At 42.9% G+C, this 16,321-nt stretch overlaps 1 protein-coding gene across 2 annotated transcripts in view; it reads left to right on the top strand.

The window, feature by feature from the left end:
* The window catches only part of APP (amyloid beta precursor protein), a 228,210-nt gene extending 216,526 nt beyond the window's left edge, over positions 1-11,684 (top strand). For both annotated transcript variants that reach the window (XM_074858131.1, XM_074858130.1), the window contains 2 exons: positions 2,983-3,129; positions 10,432-11,684. In XM_074858131.1, the coding sequence (XP_074714232.1) occupies positions 2,983-3,129; positions 10,432-10,533 (249 nt within the window). In that variant the 3' untranslated portion in view covers positions 10,534-11,684. The remainder of the gene's footprint in view (positions 1-2,982; positions 3,130-10,431) is intronic.
* Positions 11,685-16,321: the final 4,637 nt, after the last annotated feature.

Below are 16,321 nucleotides of genomic sequence, written 5' to 3'. Positions count from 1 at the left end.
GCCAACAAAAAGTCTTCACGTGAACAGATTATGATTTTTCTCGTTCTCTCTTAAATGAGAGTAAGCCTGGAATAACTTCAGCAGAGAGGATGGAAAGCCATCAAGTCTCGCATGAGACAATTCTGACAGTTCCTGACCTTGCACTGCCCTGTGGCTGGATGTGATCATATGGACAATACTTGTCCCACAGTCCATCTGTCATGGTCACATAACTAAAGAGAAGGTATACAGAGGAAGGAAAATGCTAGGTAAGTTTAAAAAAGAAAAAAATATATTTGGAGACACACAACATGGTGCAGCAAGAAACAGAGTGACACTGTTTCAGGAATAGATTTCTTTTCTGTCAGAACAGATGGTGGTGGTACATGAAGGAGTCTGAACTCCATGGAGCGTAACCTTCCACAACATTGCCTGCTTGGTCTAAGAGGAGATTCTCTATTGGCCTTAATTTTAATTTGTACTTGTCTGTGTCTGTGTGTTTTGTTCTTGAAAGTATATTAAATTATTAACAGGTGAAGGGCAGGTAGGGGCAAAATATTGTTCCCCATTTGAACTGTGCTTCTTATGAACATAAAAATAACAACCAGAAGCAATGTAAGAAAGAACAAGCATCTTCTAAAAGCTTTTTTCGGTCCCTTAATAAGTAATGAAGAACCCATACAGCAGTGTTGACTATAAACCTTTTCTGCATTCTCTTTTGTAAAGGTATATTACATGATGAGATTTCAGTTCCGTGACTTTCAATATCCTGATATTAAACTTGAAAGCTTTTTTTCTTAATATATTCTTAAAGCTAAGTAGTGCTGAAAATTAAAATTAACATGGGACTCGAATTTGCATTTGAACTAGGCAATCACTGTGTGAAAAGATATTCTGCCGTCTCTTTGATGCTGAGAACTGAGAATTCCCAGTTTGACGAGCTAATCCAAAATGCATTAGCACTAATTTGGGAAATTCTGACGTGCTTGGCTCAGATGGGTTAAACATCCTGATTGAGTAAACCCGTGTAGTTTACTGAAGGGAAGGAACTTGCAGGAATGTGTTTGACACAGTAGTTATTGAGCCTGTGTCATTTGCACTTCCCAGCAGGAACCTTTGACGTTTAAGTGGTTTGATACCATCCCGAGTGCTGGAAACTACCCTTACCGTGGTGGCCGATCGGGAATGCAGTGCAATCTCTGCACTTGGATAATCTGTGTCATGCTTAAAATGGGATCCTTCCAGCTTTTTAAAGCATTTTACGCCATACATCTTACTGATGGGTACAGCCATTATTTAAAAATCAGTAAGCTATCCTCTAGGTTATCTTTTCAATTGAGACTGAGCAAGGAGTCCGGTATTGCTGAGAAAGTACTGGACTCATGCCTTAGAGGGTGTTGCTTGTTCACCATATGCCATATCCTAGCTGATGCCCTTCTCCATTAGCTTTAATTCAAAAGCAGTAAGCAGAAAATACTTTCATCTGTCTTTTCCTTCTCTTGTGCCCTGGTAGGTTTTACTGAAACAGTCTCCTTAGGATGTTGCTTCAAATTCAGCTGCACATTGTATTTTACATGCAAACTTCTGAAGTGAGCTGAAATTGCAGTTATTTTCTCCCTTATGAATGTTCACGTTTTAACTGTACATTAAGTTGTTTTTCATGGCACAGAGTGCTTAAGGCCTTCCTCTGTTGCATATGTGTATTAGCTGGGGCATTTCACAGTGCTCAAAAATGGCGTGGTAACACAATTTCAGTCCCAGGCAGGTAAAATTGACAGAAGAAATTATTACTTCACATCATCTTATGCCAACACTGTCCATTGTATGTACTTTTCCATTGAATTCTTAACTGTAAGCACATTTCTTGCTTATGACTAGGAACAATATAAATATTTATACAGCATGCTTTAATACCTCTCTGAGGAAGATTGTGTTTCTTAAAGAGTGCAAATGTTATACAGCTCATTAGAATTCTCAGTTGCTTTCCTGCTTCCCTCTGCATTTTTGTTAAATACTTATCAAAGTATTTAGTCTTTTAGAATGAGGTAGTCTTACAATTCTGTGAATGTAATTTATTCTCTAATCCTTTTTGCACATTTTGGTTAAAAATAATAATAATAAAAGCCCACTATTGACAAGTGGACAAAAGGTTTGTGAGTATGCATAGATGTAAAATAATCCAGTATGTTCCTTGAATACAAAGCAGTGTGAAAACACTCAGTTTTCATACCTGCTCCTGTTGCTAAAAGCCAGTCTTATTAAATGCATAGTAAAGCATCTTGCTGTTCACTGATTTGCCTTATCTGTACACATAATTCAAGTGGATCTTCTCTGCTTTTCACACAACTGTCATCTCATCTAGGTCTCACATGAGTATGGTCATCATCCATGTATAGCTCATTCTCCCTTTACCCTGCATAATCTCGATGTGTCCCTTGGTGGTCACATGAATCAGCATTCTCGTGTTTTTTGGATTCTTGTCTCTTTGATGTGAGAATTTTCTCTCAACTGGTTGTGTGCAAGTTTCACTGTTGTCCTACAGATCTTCACTGCTGCTTTATCAAAGAAATGCATCAGGCATAGTCCAAACAAGCCACACAGATGTAGATTTAGGAACACTTTTATGATTAGCATTCTAAAAGTAAAGAAATTAGTATACTCCCTACAACCTTATCAGTCATTTTGCAATTTTCTTGACTTGCTTACCCAAGAAGAAATAACATCTACTATCTAAGACCCATGTGAAGCAGAGACATGGAGATGAGTCTTCCCCGTAGCCACAGCACTTCTACACCATAGGCAATACAGATTTCCCAAATTGCTCTTCTCCAACTATGAGAGCTTTGTGGTATGGCAATCCAGTTTTGAACAATTAGTGTGACATGCAGTGCTGCGTAATTGCTGATACTTCAATAGGCTTTATATTGCTGTGGCAGCTAGACAGGTTAGCTAAATACTCGGTGAACTTTTTATTAGCCACCTTCCTTTGTTTTTCTTTTGTAGGTGTTCTTTGCTGAAGATGTAGGTTCAAATAAAGGTGCCATCATTGGACTAATGGTGGGAGGTGTTGTCATAGCAACAGTGATTGTCATTACTTTGGTGATGCTGAAGAAGAAGCAGTACACATCTATTCATCATGGGGTTGTGGAGGTAAGAAAAGACTACTGAGCACAACTGGCATCGCATGTACAGCACAGTCAACACGCTGCTCTGTAAATATATTCACAAATGAAGAAAACATGGTTTTGGCTAGCCTAACATTCAGAGTTGCAGTGGTTGTATCTGGCAGAGTGTAATCAAATTGCAGACACTATAAACTGTGTTAAGTTGGATGTAAAACCACAAGAATACTTTCTGGAACTGTTCTAGACCAATCACTTCATACTATGAAAGTTCATTTTATAGGAAATTTAACCAATTCTGCCAACAAGCAGATACTGCACAAGAGAAGAAATCTGGTTTTACTGTTGTTGGGAATGCACATACATGGATTTCTTTACTTAGCTTGCAAATAAACATTTGAGGTAGGTCGTCTTGTGCTGTACACTACAAGGATTTTCCCTATACAGATACTTTATTACTTTTTGTTCTCTAAACCAGATTTTCTTTTGTCACCAACAGCTTTTGATTTAGGGCTAATCTGAAACTCATGGATTTGAGAAATAATATATAAGACTTCTGTATGGGATTTTCAAGATGAAAACCCTTGTCTTTTCCCAAACTACCAAGTAAATTTGTGGTCAGTTTACAGTAACTTAAAATACCTCATCTTTTGCTTGGATATAAGAAAGGATCTCTGTAAGTAGAAAAACTTAATTATGAGAACTGGAAGGGGGTTCATGTAGCTTTTATTCCCCTCTTGTGTATTGATATCTAGTTTGCCATGTTGAGTGTCTGGTTTGCAGATAGTACTTATATTAATTAGCCAGCACTTGAAACATTTATATGTTTTTGCTTTCCAAAACTGGTACTTTAAATTTTTGATTGAAACTAAATCTTGTTGAAGACCACAGTTATGTTGATTTCACCTTGAGTCGAACGAACCTTGCTTTGATCTTGCTGGAGACATATACACTTCCTGATGCATGTATTCTACCATCTGGGGCAATGAAGGGTCTTAAAAATATTTGAGTAAGCCTTTGTCTTAAGTCTGTGCTTGTGTGTCCCTATGACCATGCTGTGGTTGCCCATGTGGTTTGAAACCTTCAAAGACACATGGTCAGAAGAGCACCAACCGTTTGGGGTGAGATTTGAGCCACCTAGTTGGTAGCTGCTGCCAACAGTTGTGCAACTTGAGATGCCCCTTTCGCTGAGTTTAGCAACAACAGAATAGGTCAGGAGGCTTGCTAGGCCAGACACCCAAATCAGACATTGAATGTGGACATACCATTACTGCAGGATGACCTTAAAATTTCAGATGGGCTTCACCTGATGAAATGACATGGGAAAGGTAATCTTGGATTCCTACAAGCTTTCTTCAGTGGCAGTGAACTTGAAAGTGTTAGACTAGAAATAACATGCACAAACTGAACAAGTAATTCATGCCAAACTGACAGCATCACTTGGGGAATAAAAAATTTTACAGATAAAACCGTAAAGCTATATCATGCAGATCTACCTAGAATATTAGTTGATTTGTAGTACTACACTGTAGATGGTGTCGCCTTGTAGGTTTGCTGCATTGTGTCTGGCATTGGCAGACAGGATTCCTTATTCTGCCAGACTTGCTCTGTGGTCTTGGCAGACTGCACAGCCTCACTGTCTGAGCTTCTCGCCTGCAAGAAAGGCATAACATCTATTTTTGTCTTAGGTTGGTGAAAATTTTGTAGCACTTGGAGGTGGGGGGGGGGGGGGGCGGAACCCCAACACCTAAAGGCCCATATACAATTGATGTTTAATGTTAAAATGTCTTCAAAATGAAGCTGTTCCATTCTGAAGAGGATTAATTTATTCAGCAACAGTGCACCTTTAATGTGCTGTGCACAAAAGAGCAAAATCACTTCATGTAAAAATAGCTGTACATCAGCTCTAGGTTGGCTGAGTATATTTTAACAAACTTGCAACGTGTTTGTTCCATGTCAGAAGTTACTGTGAGAATTATAACTCTGATAATGGATGCGAAATTAAAACAGGTCCTGTTCCACCTGTATTCTTATCTTCCAGAAAAAGACAACTCTGTAGTATTTTTTCTCATTTCACTATTTCTTTAACAAAAGGCATTATTAAAAATGCTGTTAGCCTTTTTTGAACCTCTGAGGAGGAATATACTTGTCCTATTGAGAAAAAGTGTCATAGTAATTGTCTTCCAAGTTTGAGAATATAAATGTTTCAGAGTGGTTCAGCCTCTCCAGGAGAAGGACTGCCACAGTTAAATAAATGACTGAGTGATTGAAAATTACTTATTGTATATGCACATAGGAGCTCTGACAAACATTCTGAAGGTGTTTTTTGCTGGTGCGCCCACCCCAGCTGTCTGCAGGAGGTTATTTCTTCCATGAAAGCAGCTGGGAAAAGCGAGGTTCTCACCTCTCCTGTGCTTCAGAATACAGCTAACTGTCTCAACTCCTCCTCTTTAATGCTCATTTGCTTTCTGTTATGGATGCAGCACCTTCAGCAGGAGCATGTGGGGAGAAGTGACAACGGGAGGGCTCGCAGCAGTAGCAAAGAAGCTGTTAAAATTGCTATAGTACTGTCAAAAGTCCATCTCTCAAAGTCCAGTCTGCATGTGTGTATTAGGCAGCATCCATTTACCATCGTTTAAACAACAACGTTGTGTTAGTGCATCTGTGAGGGCTGCCAGCACCTCCTGTCTGGCCTTTTGATCTGCCCCATGTGTGTAGGGGCAGCACGTGAATTTTTCTGCAGCGTTACTATCTTCCTGACTCCATATTAGGATTTTCTGCTGGAGCAGAAAGGGATAGATGGACAAACAGTCTCAAAAGAGGTTATCTACCTGACCAAGCTGCTTTCTCAAGAGACATCATGTGGTAGAAAAGAGAAGTGTTTAGGCTGCTTTTCAGCAGCATCAGAGCACCCACACCTCTTACATGCTGTGTTCAACTTCTGCCACCTCCATAATGGGTGCAAAAAGCTTCTTAAAGTGGCAAAGGGCTTTAGGGATTTACCAACAAGGAGATAATCAGGTTCAAGGCATGTCGTTTGGCAGAGCCATACCTAGGACAGAGGTTGTAAGGAACGAGAGGAAGAGTTTGGCAGAGTTGAAATGGGTAAAAGTGAGTAGAAGACATTCAGGATGAGCAATGATGCAGTACATTGGCGGTGAGATGGATTACCCTGCATCAAACAGCTACAGGAAGGAGAGGAAGTACCGGCACTAGTCATTTTAAAGGCTAAAGGTGAAATTTAAAAACAAAATGACTAAGACTGCAAGTAGGACCCTCAATAAATCCCTTTCATTTATAAATGCCATGTTTAAGAGGTTATTGGACTTTTACTATAAACCTGTTTTATCAAAGTGAGATTTTTTAATACGGAATATTGTGCAAGGGTGTTAAACTTTCAGTCTGATTTTACTGTCCTTCCTCCTTTTTTTCCTAATCTCTTTCTCCTCCCTGATTTTCTTCCAAGTTTCTCTAGTTCCTCATCAATTCTTTAGTCTCTTCTGCCTTGCACTTTCTTTGATTCTTTTTTATTTATGTTGTTGTCTTACCCCCTTTCTTTCCTACAAGCAGGTTATGCTGTGTGCTTATCACATCTTCTAGTCCTGAATAAGAAGTGCTGAGTGGGAGGCTTAAGCTAAAATGGGTGACAGAGTTCAATATAGTGTTGTTTGGAGCTTAAATATGAAGAAGTACAACACAGGTTCTGTCATACCCCTCCTTTGCATCCCCTAGTGGGAGCAGCTTCTGAGAAAGGAAGATTCTCTCAGGCATGTATTGAAATACAGAGATCCCTGATCCTTCAACCCCAGAGCTTCATATTGCGCTTTAATTTCATGCTGGAAGAGAATCTGTCAGTGGGTTTGTGAGTTGTGAGGTTCTCACTTGGCTTGGAGAAGCACTAGATACTCTGGTAGGATGGTGTTACTGTGCACAAGAACCAGGGCTGACTTGATGCTACAGCAGCCCCTTCAAGAATGAAAGGAAGGGTGGCTTTTCCTCTGCACTTGCTTTGTATTCTTATTTTCTGTAAGTGCTGGAGAGGCTACAGGGACATTTGCCGTTTTCCCTGCTTTGTTCTTCTCTTCCCTTCGCAGCCATGTTAGTGACAACTTTAGCAGCAGCAGATGGCATGCGGTGACCCTGTCACAACGGAAATAGTTAACGCTGTTAAATTTGCATGGTCCTCAGGGCAGGGATTACGCCTTTTACGTGTTTGTAAAAAACCTATATGGAACGGATTTGTTAAGCCCTACTGCTGTTATACTGATGACATACATCAAAAATAAGTGCTCTGCCAAACAGCAGTGGCATCAAGGAATTGCCAGAGGTTGATTTGCTGCATATGGATATAGATAGTGCATCCTTGTGGAGGGACAAGTTGGCAGCCCCTAGAGAAAGGACAGGGAAAGGAGCAGGAAGCAACCCAGCTCCTGGAGAAGGTTGCAGGGATGAGTGCTGTGAGTTGTGGCGACTCTCACTGCCTCTTGCCCAGCCCCGCTGCTGCCCTCTCTGCTGGGCATAGGTGAGACTTGAGCAGCAGGCACAGACGAGTCTTTAAAATGTGAGTGCGCTGTTGTACGCTGCTGTACAGAAATGTCTTGGGGATTTGGGTGTAGAGGTTGAAGAGGAGCCGGGCTGTGAAATTCCCAGGGGTTTTCCTGTCCTTGATGGATCAAAATGATTGTTGACAGCCAAGCTGAGCACCCGCCGCTCATGTGGAGTGGCCAGGGGAAGCTTGCATCCTTCAGAAGAAAATGAGAAGTTTCTTTTGTCACTTCTGGAGAGGTAGAGGGACGGGGAAAGAAAAACACTATCTTTTTTTCCACTCCCACTTTCTAAAACAAGAGAAATCTGGGAAGAGCAGCTTAAAGCAAGAGCACCATCTCTCTAAACAGGATCTCGCTGCCTGAGAGCGTCTCACAGGAGGTGAAGAAATAGATAGATTTTGGGTTCATTGCATAAGAGAATTATTCTATGCAAATCCAACTTAAAAAAAAAAAAGATAAAGGCAGCCTTTGAATGGCAGTATTTTATCAGCAAAAAAGGCTAGGTTATATTACAGAATCAGAAACCCAGGAAGCACCATGTCAGCTCAGCACAGTGATCCTTTCTGCCTGGCACCCTGTTCCCTGCCGGCAGGAGTCAAGGGCTTGCTGGAAGGCTCAGGGCTCCCAGCTATTGAGAGTTTCACAGTAGCTTGGAGCAAAAGCAGTATGTGACCCTTAAAGTTGAGTATTTCACAAAAATGTGCAATTATTGGGTAGGAAAAAGGTATGATGGAAGATACTGAAAATACAGTTTGAGAGTTGGAACATGGACAAGGAGATTTAGAAGAGGCAGATATGAAAACGAATCAGATTTGGGGTTAGCAGTTCATGTGAGCAGTCCAATACACATGCCACACAGAACCATTTCTTCTCCTAAGTAACAAATAAAAGAACGTGAAGATAGAAGATGTCTCTGAGAGGAGCCATTTTTTGGTTGGTACTGTGGGTAAGGTGGTGTACTGTGGTGTATAACCTACCACAATAAAAGAACAGCTGCAAAAATAAGCTGAGCAGCCTGCATTTGTCCCAAGCATGGAAGAACATGCCTTTAATCTTTCTCCAGGGTATCAGGTAACAACTTACTGAAGGTCATAGTCTGTCCTTACTAAGCTGAGTTATTTCCAGTATTGTAGAGTAGATTTAAAATGAGTATCGGACATAAGTACTTCTCCTTGGCTTTTTTATTAAAAGGTTAGAGTAAGTTAGCCTGCCATATAAGGCTTTCTTGAGAGAATACACTTTCCATTATCCAAAAGGCTATTTTGATGCTAAAAGTAAATGGCTCTTTTTTCCTAAATGTCACTACAGGAATCCACAGGAAAATATTCATACCTAGTATTTTAGTGTAGAGTCTTAGGGACCTTCCTAATTTTAAATTTTTGACAATGTAAAGTTCACTTTTTACCTTCTCTTATAAGAGCTGTCAAACACTAGAGATAACAGATAGCAAATAAAATGACAAGCAGGCTTCCTTAGCTCTGTTTTCTTAGGTGGTTAGCCAGATAGCCAGGATATGGTAGGTTTTGAATACACAACAGCTATTGAGCTCATACAGCAGAGGTAAAATACCTAATTAACATTTAGAGGCTGTTCTTGCCCACTCTAATTCAATGGAGTTTTATATTACTGTAATGTTCAGTGAAGGAAGAAAATAATTTGTGGAGCAGCAGGTATTCAATGGAGAAGTCTTGACTGAGCTGTCTTTGTGCCTGTCTTCCAAGTAATCAAGACAAGTCAATTTTAGTTAAGTAGAAATACTTAAACCAGTGCAGACATGTCAAGCTTTTTGTCACTGAACTGAACCAAACTATGGAGCCAGAGAAGTTATGTTTCCATGAGTGCAGTGGGATTTTTTTGCTCACCTCGTGCCTTGCTACTCTGGCATTTCGTTGCTACTCTCATTTTATTCTTTCCAATTAATTTTTCTTTGCCTTGAGACCACAGCATCCGCAACACATCTGAGAGCATACTATAGACAGAAGGCAGCCTCAAGCCACTTCCTACAGCTTTTTAGTGAGCTTTTTCTTTTCTTTTGAGATTCAGTTGGTCCCAAGGACAGATACCAATATATATCCTGGGGGAAACAACTAATAATGGGGGACTAGAGGAGAGATGCAAAATATGTCCTCTTTTCTTGTTTGTGGAGTTGCATGCTCCTGAACCAGACAAACAAAACTCAAAGCTGGTACTGCTGAGTTTGCTCAGCTGGTTTTGAAGTCCTGCATCAAAAAAATTAGTTGCAGAATTGTTCCTGTTGCCTTACCTTCTCCTGCATATTACTCTGTCCAAAAAGTGAACCATGACTGTCCAAGCTGGAGGGGCCATCTCTTTCAAGTTTCTCTTTAAAGCTGTTTGCTGGCTTCTCGTTTATTGCTGGGTGCAGTGCCATCTGTTGATTTTGTTCATGAGGCCACTCTCAGTCCTGTGTTACTTGGAGAGAAGAGTTTTCAGAGACAGTTCAGACAAAGTGAGGGTCTCCAGGTCTTAGGTTTAATACTCTGTTTAGTGGAGAAGTATCCCTATCACTTCCCAGTCACCTTTATTTTAGACTGTCTTAGGAGATTTGGACTGAGCTTGGGCCCTAACTTACTTTCCCCACTTGGGGGGAGGGGATGTGCAGAGAAGAACCTGTCAAACAAACTGTCTTGTGTTTCAGAGGATGCTTTCTGCCTTAACGCACAGGGGAGGGTACAGAGTATGTTGGATGGCCATGAAGTGGGGAAGTGTGGAGTATGCTGTGAATTAAGCAAGAATCTGACCCTGGTTGTTTCTTCTCACGACAGGTGGATGCTGCAGTGACGCCAGAGGAGCGTCACCTTTCCAAGATGCAGCAAAATGGCTATGAAAATCCCACCTACAAGTTCTTTGAACAGATGCAGAACTAGGACACCACAGCAGCCTCATGAGTTGGACAGCAGAATGATTGCTTCACTGCCCATCGGTGTTCAGTTATAGAATAATGTGGAAAGAAAGAAAAACACTCTGTTTTATTATTTACTCATTCTCGCCTTTTGACAGCTGTGCTGTAACACAAGTAGATGCCTGAACTTGAATTAATAAAATCAGTAATGTATTTTCTCTTTCTCTTTACATTTCAGTCTTTACACTACATTATTAATGAATGTTTTTTGTGTACTGTAAAGAGGTTAGCTGTATTTAACTAGTGCATGGATAGATTCTCTTTCCCAATTATTTATCATGTAGCTCCTTAGCCAGTTGTATATTATTCTTGTGATTTGTGACAAAAATTAAGTCCTAATTGAAATATGCTTTAAGAATTGATGGGGGATGCTTTCTGTGTCTGTGGGGTTTAGCTGCTTCTCTTTGCTGAGCGTTTTTTTCTGATCACTATGCATTTTAAAGTAAACCAACATTTTTTAAAAAGTATTCCAGATGAGTTACTGAAATTCTTTTCCTCTGCAGCTGCATTTTATTGTACAGATTGTTGCTCCTGCTGTATTAGTGATGTAGAAATCATGGGAATACACATTCGTTTCTTTGTGCCTGTTTTATGTGCACACTTTAGGCATTGAAAGGTAAACTTTATTTTCTTTTCCATGTATCTTTTTGATCTTAAAAAAATATTAAAAAGAATCCCTGTTAATTGTGAGCACTTCTGGGGGGGAAAAGTGCCTGCTGATTGAAAATTAACGGGGATCCTCTGCAGGATGATTGTACAGAACCATTGCTTATGAATTGATAGCTTTCTACACTGTGTTACATAAATAAATTAAGAAAAAAACTTCTGGGCAAGAGTTTTCTTTGGAGGCAGAAAACAAAGATTCCTGAAAGCCACTTAAACAGAAAACATGGATGTTCACACTGAGAGGGGGTTGGGAAGGGATTTTCCTACAAGGATTGTGCCACTCGCAGTCAGACCAGAGCAGAAGGAAGGCGGCAGCGAGACAGGGTGGGGAGTGAGGAGTGCCAACTTTGGCACATCTGTCCCTCTAAGATGTTGTCTCTTTCTTTTTTTTTCTTTTCCTTTCAGTTTGTATAATAGTGTTTTAATGTAAATAAATACATTCCTGGAGGAGCCCTGTTGTAGTGGTGTGTTTCTGTGCTGACCAGCTGCCCTCGCTCGTGCAGAGGAGCATGGTGTGAGTGCTTATCTTCCCGCCTCCCCCTCTGTGCCCAGGAGCAACTTGCCGGCAAGCTCTTCCCTCGCCACCGCTGCTCCGCTCCTGTTGGCTTCCTGGCGAGATCAGTGCCCTGCGACACACCCCACCAGTGAACTCAAGGAGGAGCCTCCCAAGTTGCCAGACCATCCAGCCCAGCACCGTGGCATGACAGCAGGTGCCCATGAAGGGTAAAACAGCACCACCAGTAATTTTTTCCCAAAAGCTGCAGGGGAGAGGGTGACGCTGTTGCTGAGCTGTGGTACATAAACCCCAGCCTTGGGACCTTCCGCTCATTGCCAGGTGGAAGCCAGCCGAGAGCTTCTTTCAGCCCCTGGCCCTCCAGGAGCAGGCCTGTGGCGCAGGGAGAGCGCAGTGACCTGCTGAGAGAGGCGAGGCCGCAGCAGGTGAGCGGACCTGGTGATCTCCAAGGTGGCCTCTGTACCCAGCTCACAGCAAGGACCCCTCAGGTTGAGCTTGGAGATCAGTTGATGGAGCTGCAAGCTGGGTTATGGAGTAAAACTGAAGGTGCATGTTGCATGAAAAAGAAAGCTAATGGCTGTTTCTCTACAGCAAATGGGTTAGATCAAGCAGGACTGAGGAAGGAGAGCTAGAAGTAGAATAAAGAAAGCAAGATCTATCCAGGGAAAGCCTCTTGTTAACTCAGTTTGTCTGCAAGCCATGGCAGCCTCTTCTCCAGCATCACTTGCAGCTTTTGTCTCCACAGCGAGATGAAGCATGGCTGTGGTGGGGCTGCCCAGCTCAGGTGAGTGGGTGAGTTGCTCCAGACCTCAACTAAGACTACAGTTTCCAGCCCTGTTGCGCTGACGCGTCCTTCCCCATCCATGACCTTGCACAAAACCTCACCTGTTTGGCCAGCTCGCCTGCTGGCCTGGGACACGGCTGTGCTGGCCAGCTGACCAGGAGATCTCTTCAACCAGCGAGGGGACAGCCAGGGCAGGTAGTTTCACAAGCCACCTGCGAGGATGCAGGATGATGAAGAGGCACCTGCTACTCTGAACCAGTAGCAGGAAAAACTGCAGAGCTTCCATTGCCTGTCACCAACCTGGTGTTTATTCCCTTTGCTCTCCCATCCCCACTCTATCAAGGGAATTCAGCGCAAGGGATCAGAGCCCTGGAAATGGTTGGTCCTAACTGCAGGCCCTGGAGTACCAGTGTTTTATAAAGAACTTGCAGAATGTCCCCAGAGGATTTACCATCTCTGTTTTTAAAGCTGGACTGTTTGGGCCAGAATAATGGGTAATGGTGAGCGGAGTCAGCCCCCAAATTGCTCCAAAAGAACCAAAATTGTTTTCTTTTACAAATATTTAGGGTTAGGTTCGTGTCTGTTTGTGTAGGTCTTGTTATGTAGGTCACATACTCCTTAGAAAGAACGCATAAGACTCTCTTCTGTGTGCATGTCCAGTATCATAGAGAAGGATCCCACTTCAAGGGGAAGGCAGGATGTAATTCAATTTAGTGCAGTCTCATTAAAGGAGCATTATCAAAATTCCTTTCAGAAGATGGAGTAATCCATAAAATACAGAGGGCCACTGGCCTTTAGAGCAAATCTCATTTATAATACCATAATCCCTGCAATCCCAGTTATAGAAAAATGCAATTGCTTTGAACTGTAATTCCCAGGTAGTCAAGCTTCCTGGTGTGGGGTTATTTGTCCAGTGAGACATTGGTGCTGCTCTTGCTACCCATGGATGAGCTATTAATTAATCACTCAGTTTTATGCACTAAGTGGTCAGTTTTTATGATTCCCTCCACACAGGTACACTCCTGAAAGAAAGGCAATAAACGCACACCATGACGTGCACATAATGCACAGGGGGCAAAGTAAGTTCCTGAAACTTCGAGAGGAGCACTCCCGCAGCTGCTGCAACACCAAACCTGCCTGGCAGTTTATCACAATTCCCAGGTAACAGTGGCAGCCTCCCGCCCGTCTCTAGCCATGCAAGCTCCTTATTGTGGAAAGATTATATTAGGAGTGAATAAAAACAGTTTGATAGACTCATAAAGTAGAAAAACTGACAGAGGACGGTAGCTAAGCACCTTGCTTCCAAGTGCAGGATGGATTGAGTATCACCCACTTTAGCAATAAAGTGAGTGGGGCAGTTGGGTGCAGCTGTGTGCTGGAAACAAAATTCCACTCCCCAGTCCTGAGGAAATTACTCTTGTGGGGGAAAAACAGATAAAATAAAAATATCCCTGGCTGTTGAGTTGATACATTTAATGGGAAAAGTTTTCTAGCCCGAGTCACTTTGACAGAATGGGGTTAGGGAGCACTTAGACTGTGGGTCCATCAGCAGAGATGGTGAGGGTAGTCCCCAGCAAGGGAGAGTGGGGCTGGGCAGGGATGGATGAGGGTCAGCCTCAACCTCCTCGGCTGTTCACACATCTGCCTTTTGAAGGTGCTCTTGGTTGGTTTGCACAGACCCGCTCAGGTTAATGAGTACCGGATACAAGGTGAAGCTTCAGACATGGTCAGGCACATACTAGAGGAGGCACCCTAAAAAATATGCATGTATGTGCCATGGTCTGCATTCAGTACCTGCCTCATGCTAAATTTGGTTCTCTAGCTACAGGGTGGTCTAGGAAAAGCAAACCAAGGCCTGGTGTTGCCCTTACAGAGAGCAGCTTGCAGCGGCTCTAGTTTCCGTTAGGTCTGTCATGATCCTTGTACAGCTCTGAAGTCTCCATCCTCATTATATTTGCACTTACCAAAGCAATTTTAGGGGCATTGCTGTGTGGCCAAATCGCTCATTTTTATTGTTTTAAACTAATGGATTCTGTGGGTGGTGGGTAAGCTGCTGTTTAAATGCCTCCAGGCAGCAAGATTGAAAATATCCTAATGACATATGAGAACAGATTACAAATAATGCTGTGTGCAGTGTCCTGGTTGTATTTCTCTGCAATTTTTCCACCACTTGGAAATGAGGGTCTCGATTCGGTCAGTCCAGGATGGCTCTTCTCTCTTGTTGCTTCCCAGTAATTCTCTCCTCCACCTTCTTCCTAGGAGGAGCAAGCACTAAATCTTCCCTGCAACTTCCTACAGTTCCTGGGAAATTTATCTGTCTGACTATACAGAAAAATCTTTTAAGGTTCCAAATACAAGTATTGGGATTTATATAGAGGTAATAAAATATTTTGGCTTTAATGGGTTTCTTAGTTAAAGTTGAATTTGGACACTGAATTAGAGAATGAGTCTCCCTAACCAGTGCCTCCTGTGTTTGTAACCTAGTTTCTCTAAGGTAGCTCAATGGAGAAAAGCACCCACACTGGTTTCAGATAGGTAGACGTTACTCTTTTTAAATGCTGCCCATAAACACGTTTTTTAAAAACAGAGAGAGAAAACTAGCTGGCACGGGGCAGACACTCCTCAGCAGAGGCTGACCAGCACCTGCAGGAAGCAGATCCTTGAAATAGCTGCGACGTTGCTCCTGGTCCAAAACAGGACTTGGTAATTATGGCTGGTTTGTGTCCCTCATCACAACACCAAGTCCAACTAACTATGGTCAAGTGCTACTTCAGGCTATAGTTCTGAGGAGCATTTCCCCTGCAGGATGTTTTTTCCATTTAATTAGGATGAGGGCTGGGGAAAAACAGACACCATTTACTCCATATGCTACTTCTCCAGAAAGGGTTTATGGAAAAAGCTCTGCACCCCTCCAACCCCTGCATAGAGATGGGAACAAACCCAAGGGCCAGCAGTGGTCCCTGCCAGGCTGTCAGGAGGGGACCGAGCTCTGGCAATGTAATTTGATTTCTAAGTCCCTTGAAAAAAAATTTAAAATCCTAGAACAAATAAATATGGAAGAAGCTGGTTTTATTTCCCTTTTAACAGCCTTATCCCTCAACCCACTTTAGGAAAAAAAGAGGTGATGGGGAGGGAGAGGTCTGTGTTTATGATTTTGTGTGTGAAGAAGGTGTCTGGCCCTCGAGGAGGAGGGGAGGAGGCCGTACTGCCATGGGTTGTGCTGATGGGCCCCAGGGCAGCAGGCGCGGAGGCCCTGGGCCCAATGGCTCTGGCACATGGCTGGCGCGGTGGCTTCTCACCTTGTTACAACGGCAGAACCAGTGCTGCCCTCCATGAGGCACCCACTTGCGATGAAACCCCTAAAACTGCAGGCCCAGGGCACCCCTCTGAGGGCTGCCTGGAGGGAGGGCACTGAGCCCTGTGCTTCGGCCTGCCATGCGGCTGTGCTGGCCCACGGCAGCCATCTCGAATACACCGCTCCTTCGCTGAGCGTTAATGGCCCGGGGGCACAGCTGCTGGTGTCTGTAGTGTTCAGGCAACATGGGGATGCACCAACGTTTTAGGCTAGCTGGGATCCAGCCCAAGAATGACAAGTTTGATGTAACAATGTCGTATTGGCTGTAGTGAGGACTGGAATCCTACTCGGTGTCTTAGGCATGTGCTGCCCAGTGACCCCCTGGAGGGACTCTGCTCATCAGTGCTGTAAGGGCTGGATCTGGGGAGCTGAACCACGGCAAAACGGGCTTTGGCACCTGGGGAGCTATTATGGAGCCCTTGGTCTGCTGCCAG

The sequence above is a fragment of the Strix uralensis genome, chromosome 2 (genome assembly GCF_047716275.1).
Source record: "Strix uralensis isolate ZFMK-TIS-50842 chromosome 2, bStrUra1, whole genome shotgun sequence".
NCBI lineage: Eukaryota > Metazoa > Chordata > Aves > Strigiformes > Strigidae > Strix > Strix uralensis.
This window is presented reverse-complemented; position numbering and strand designations above follow the sequence as displayed.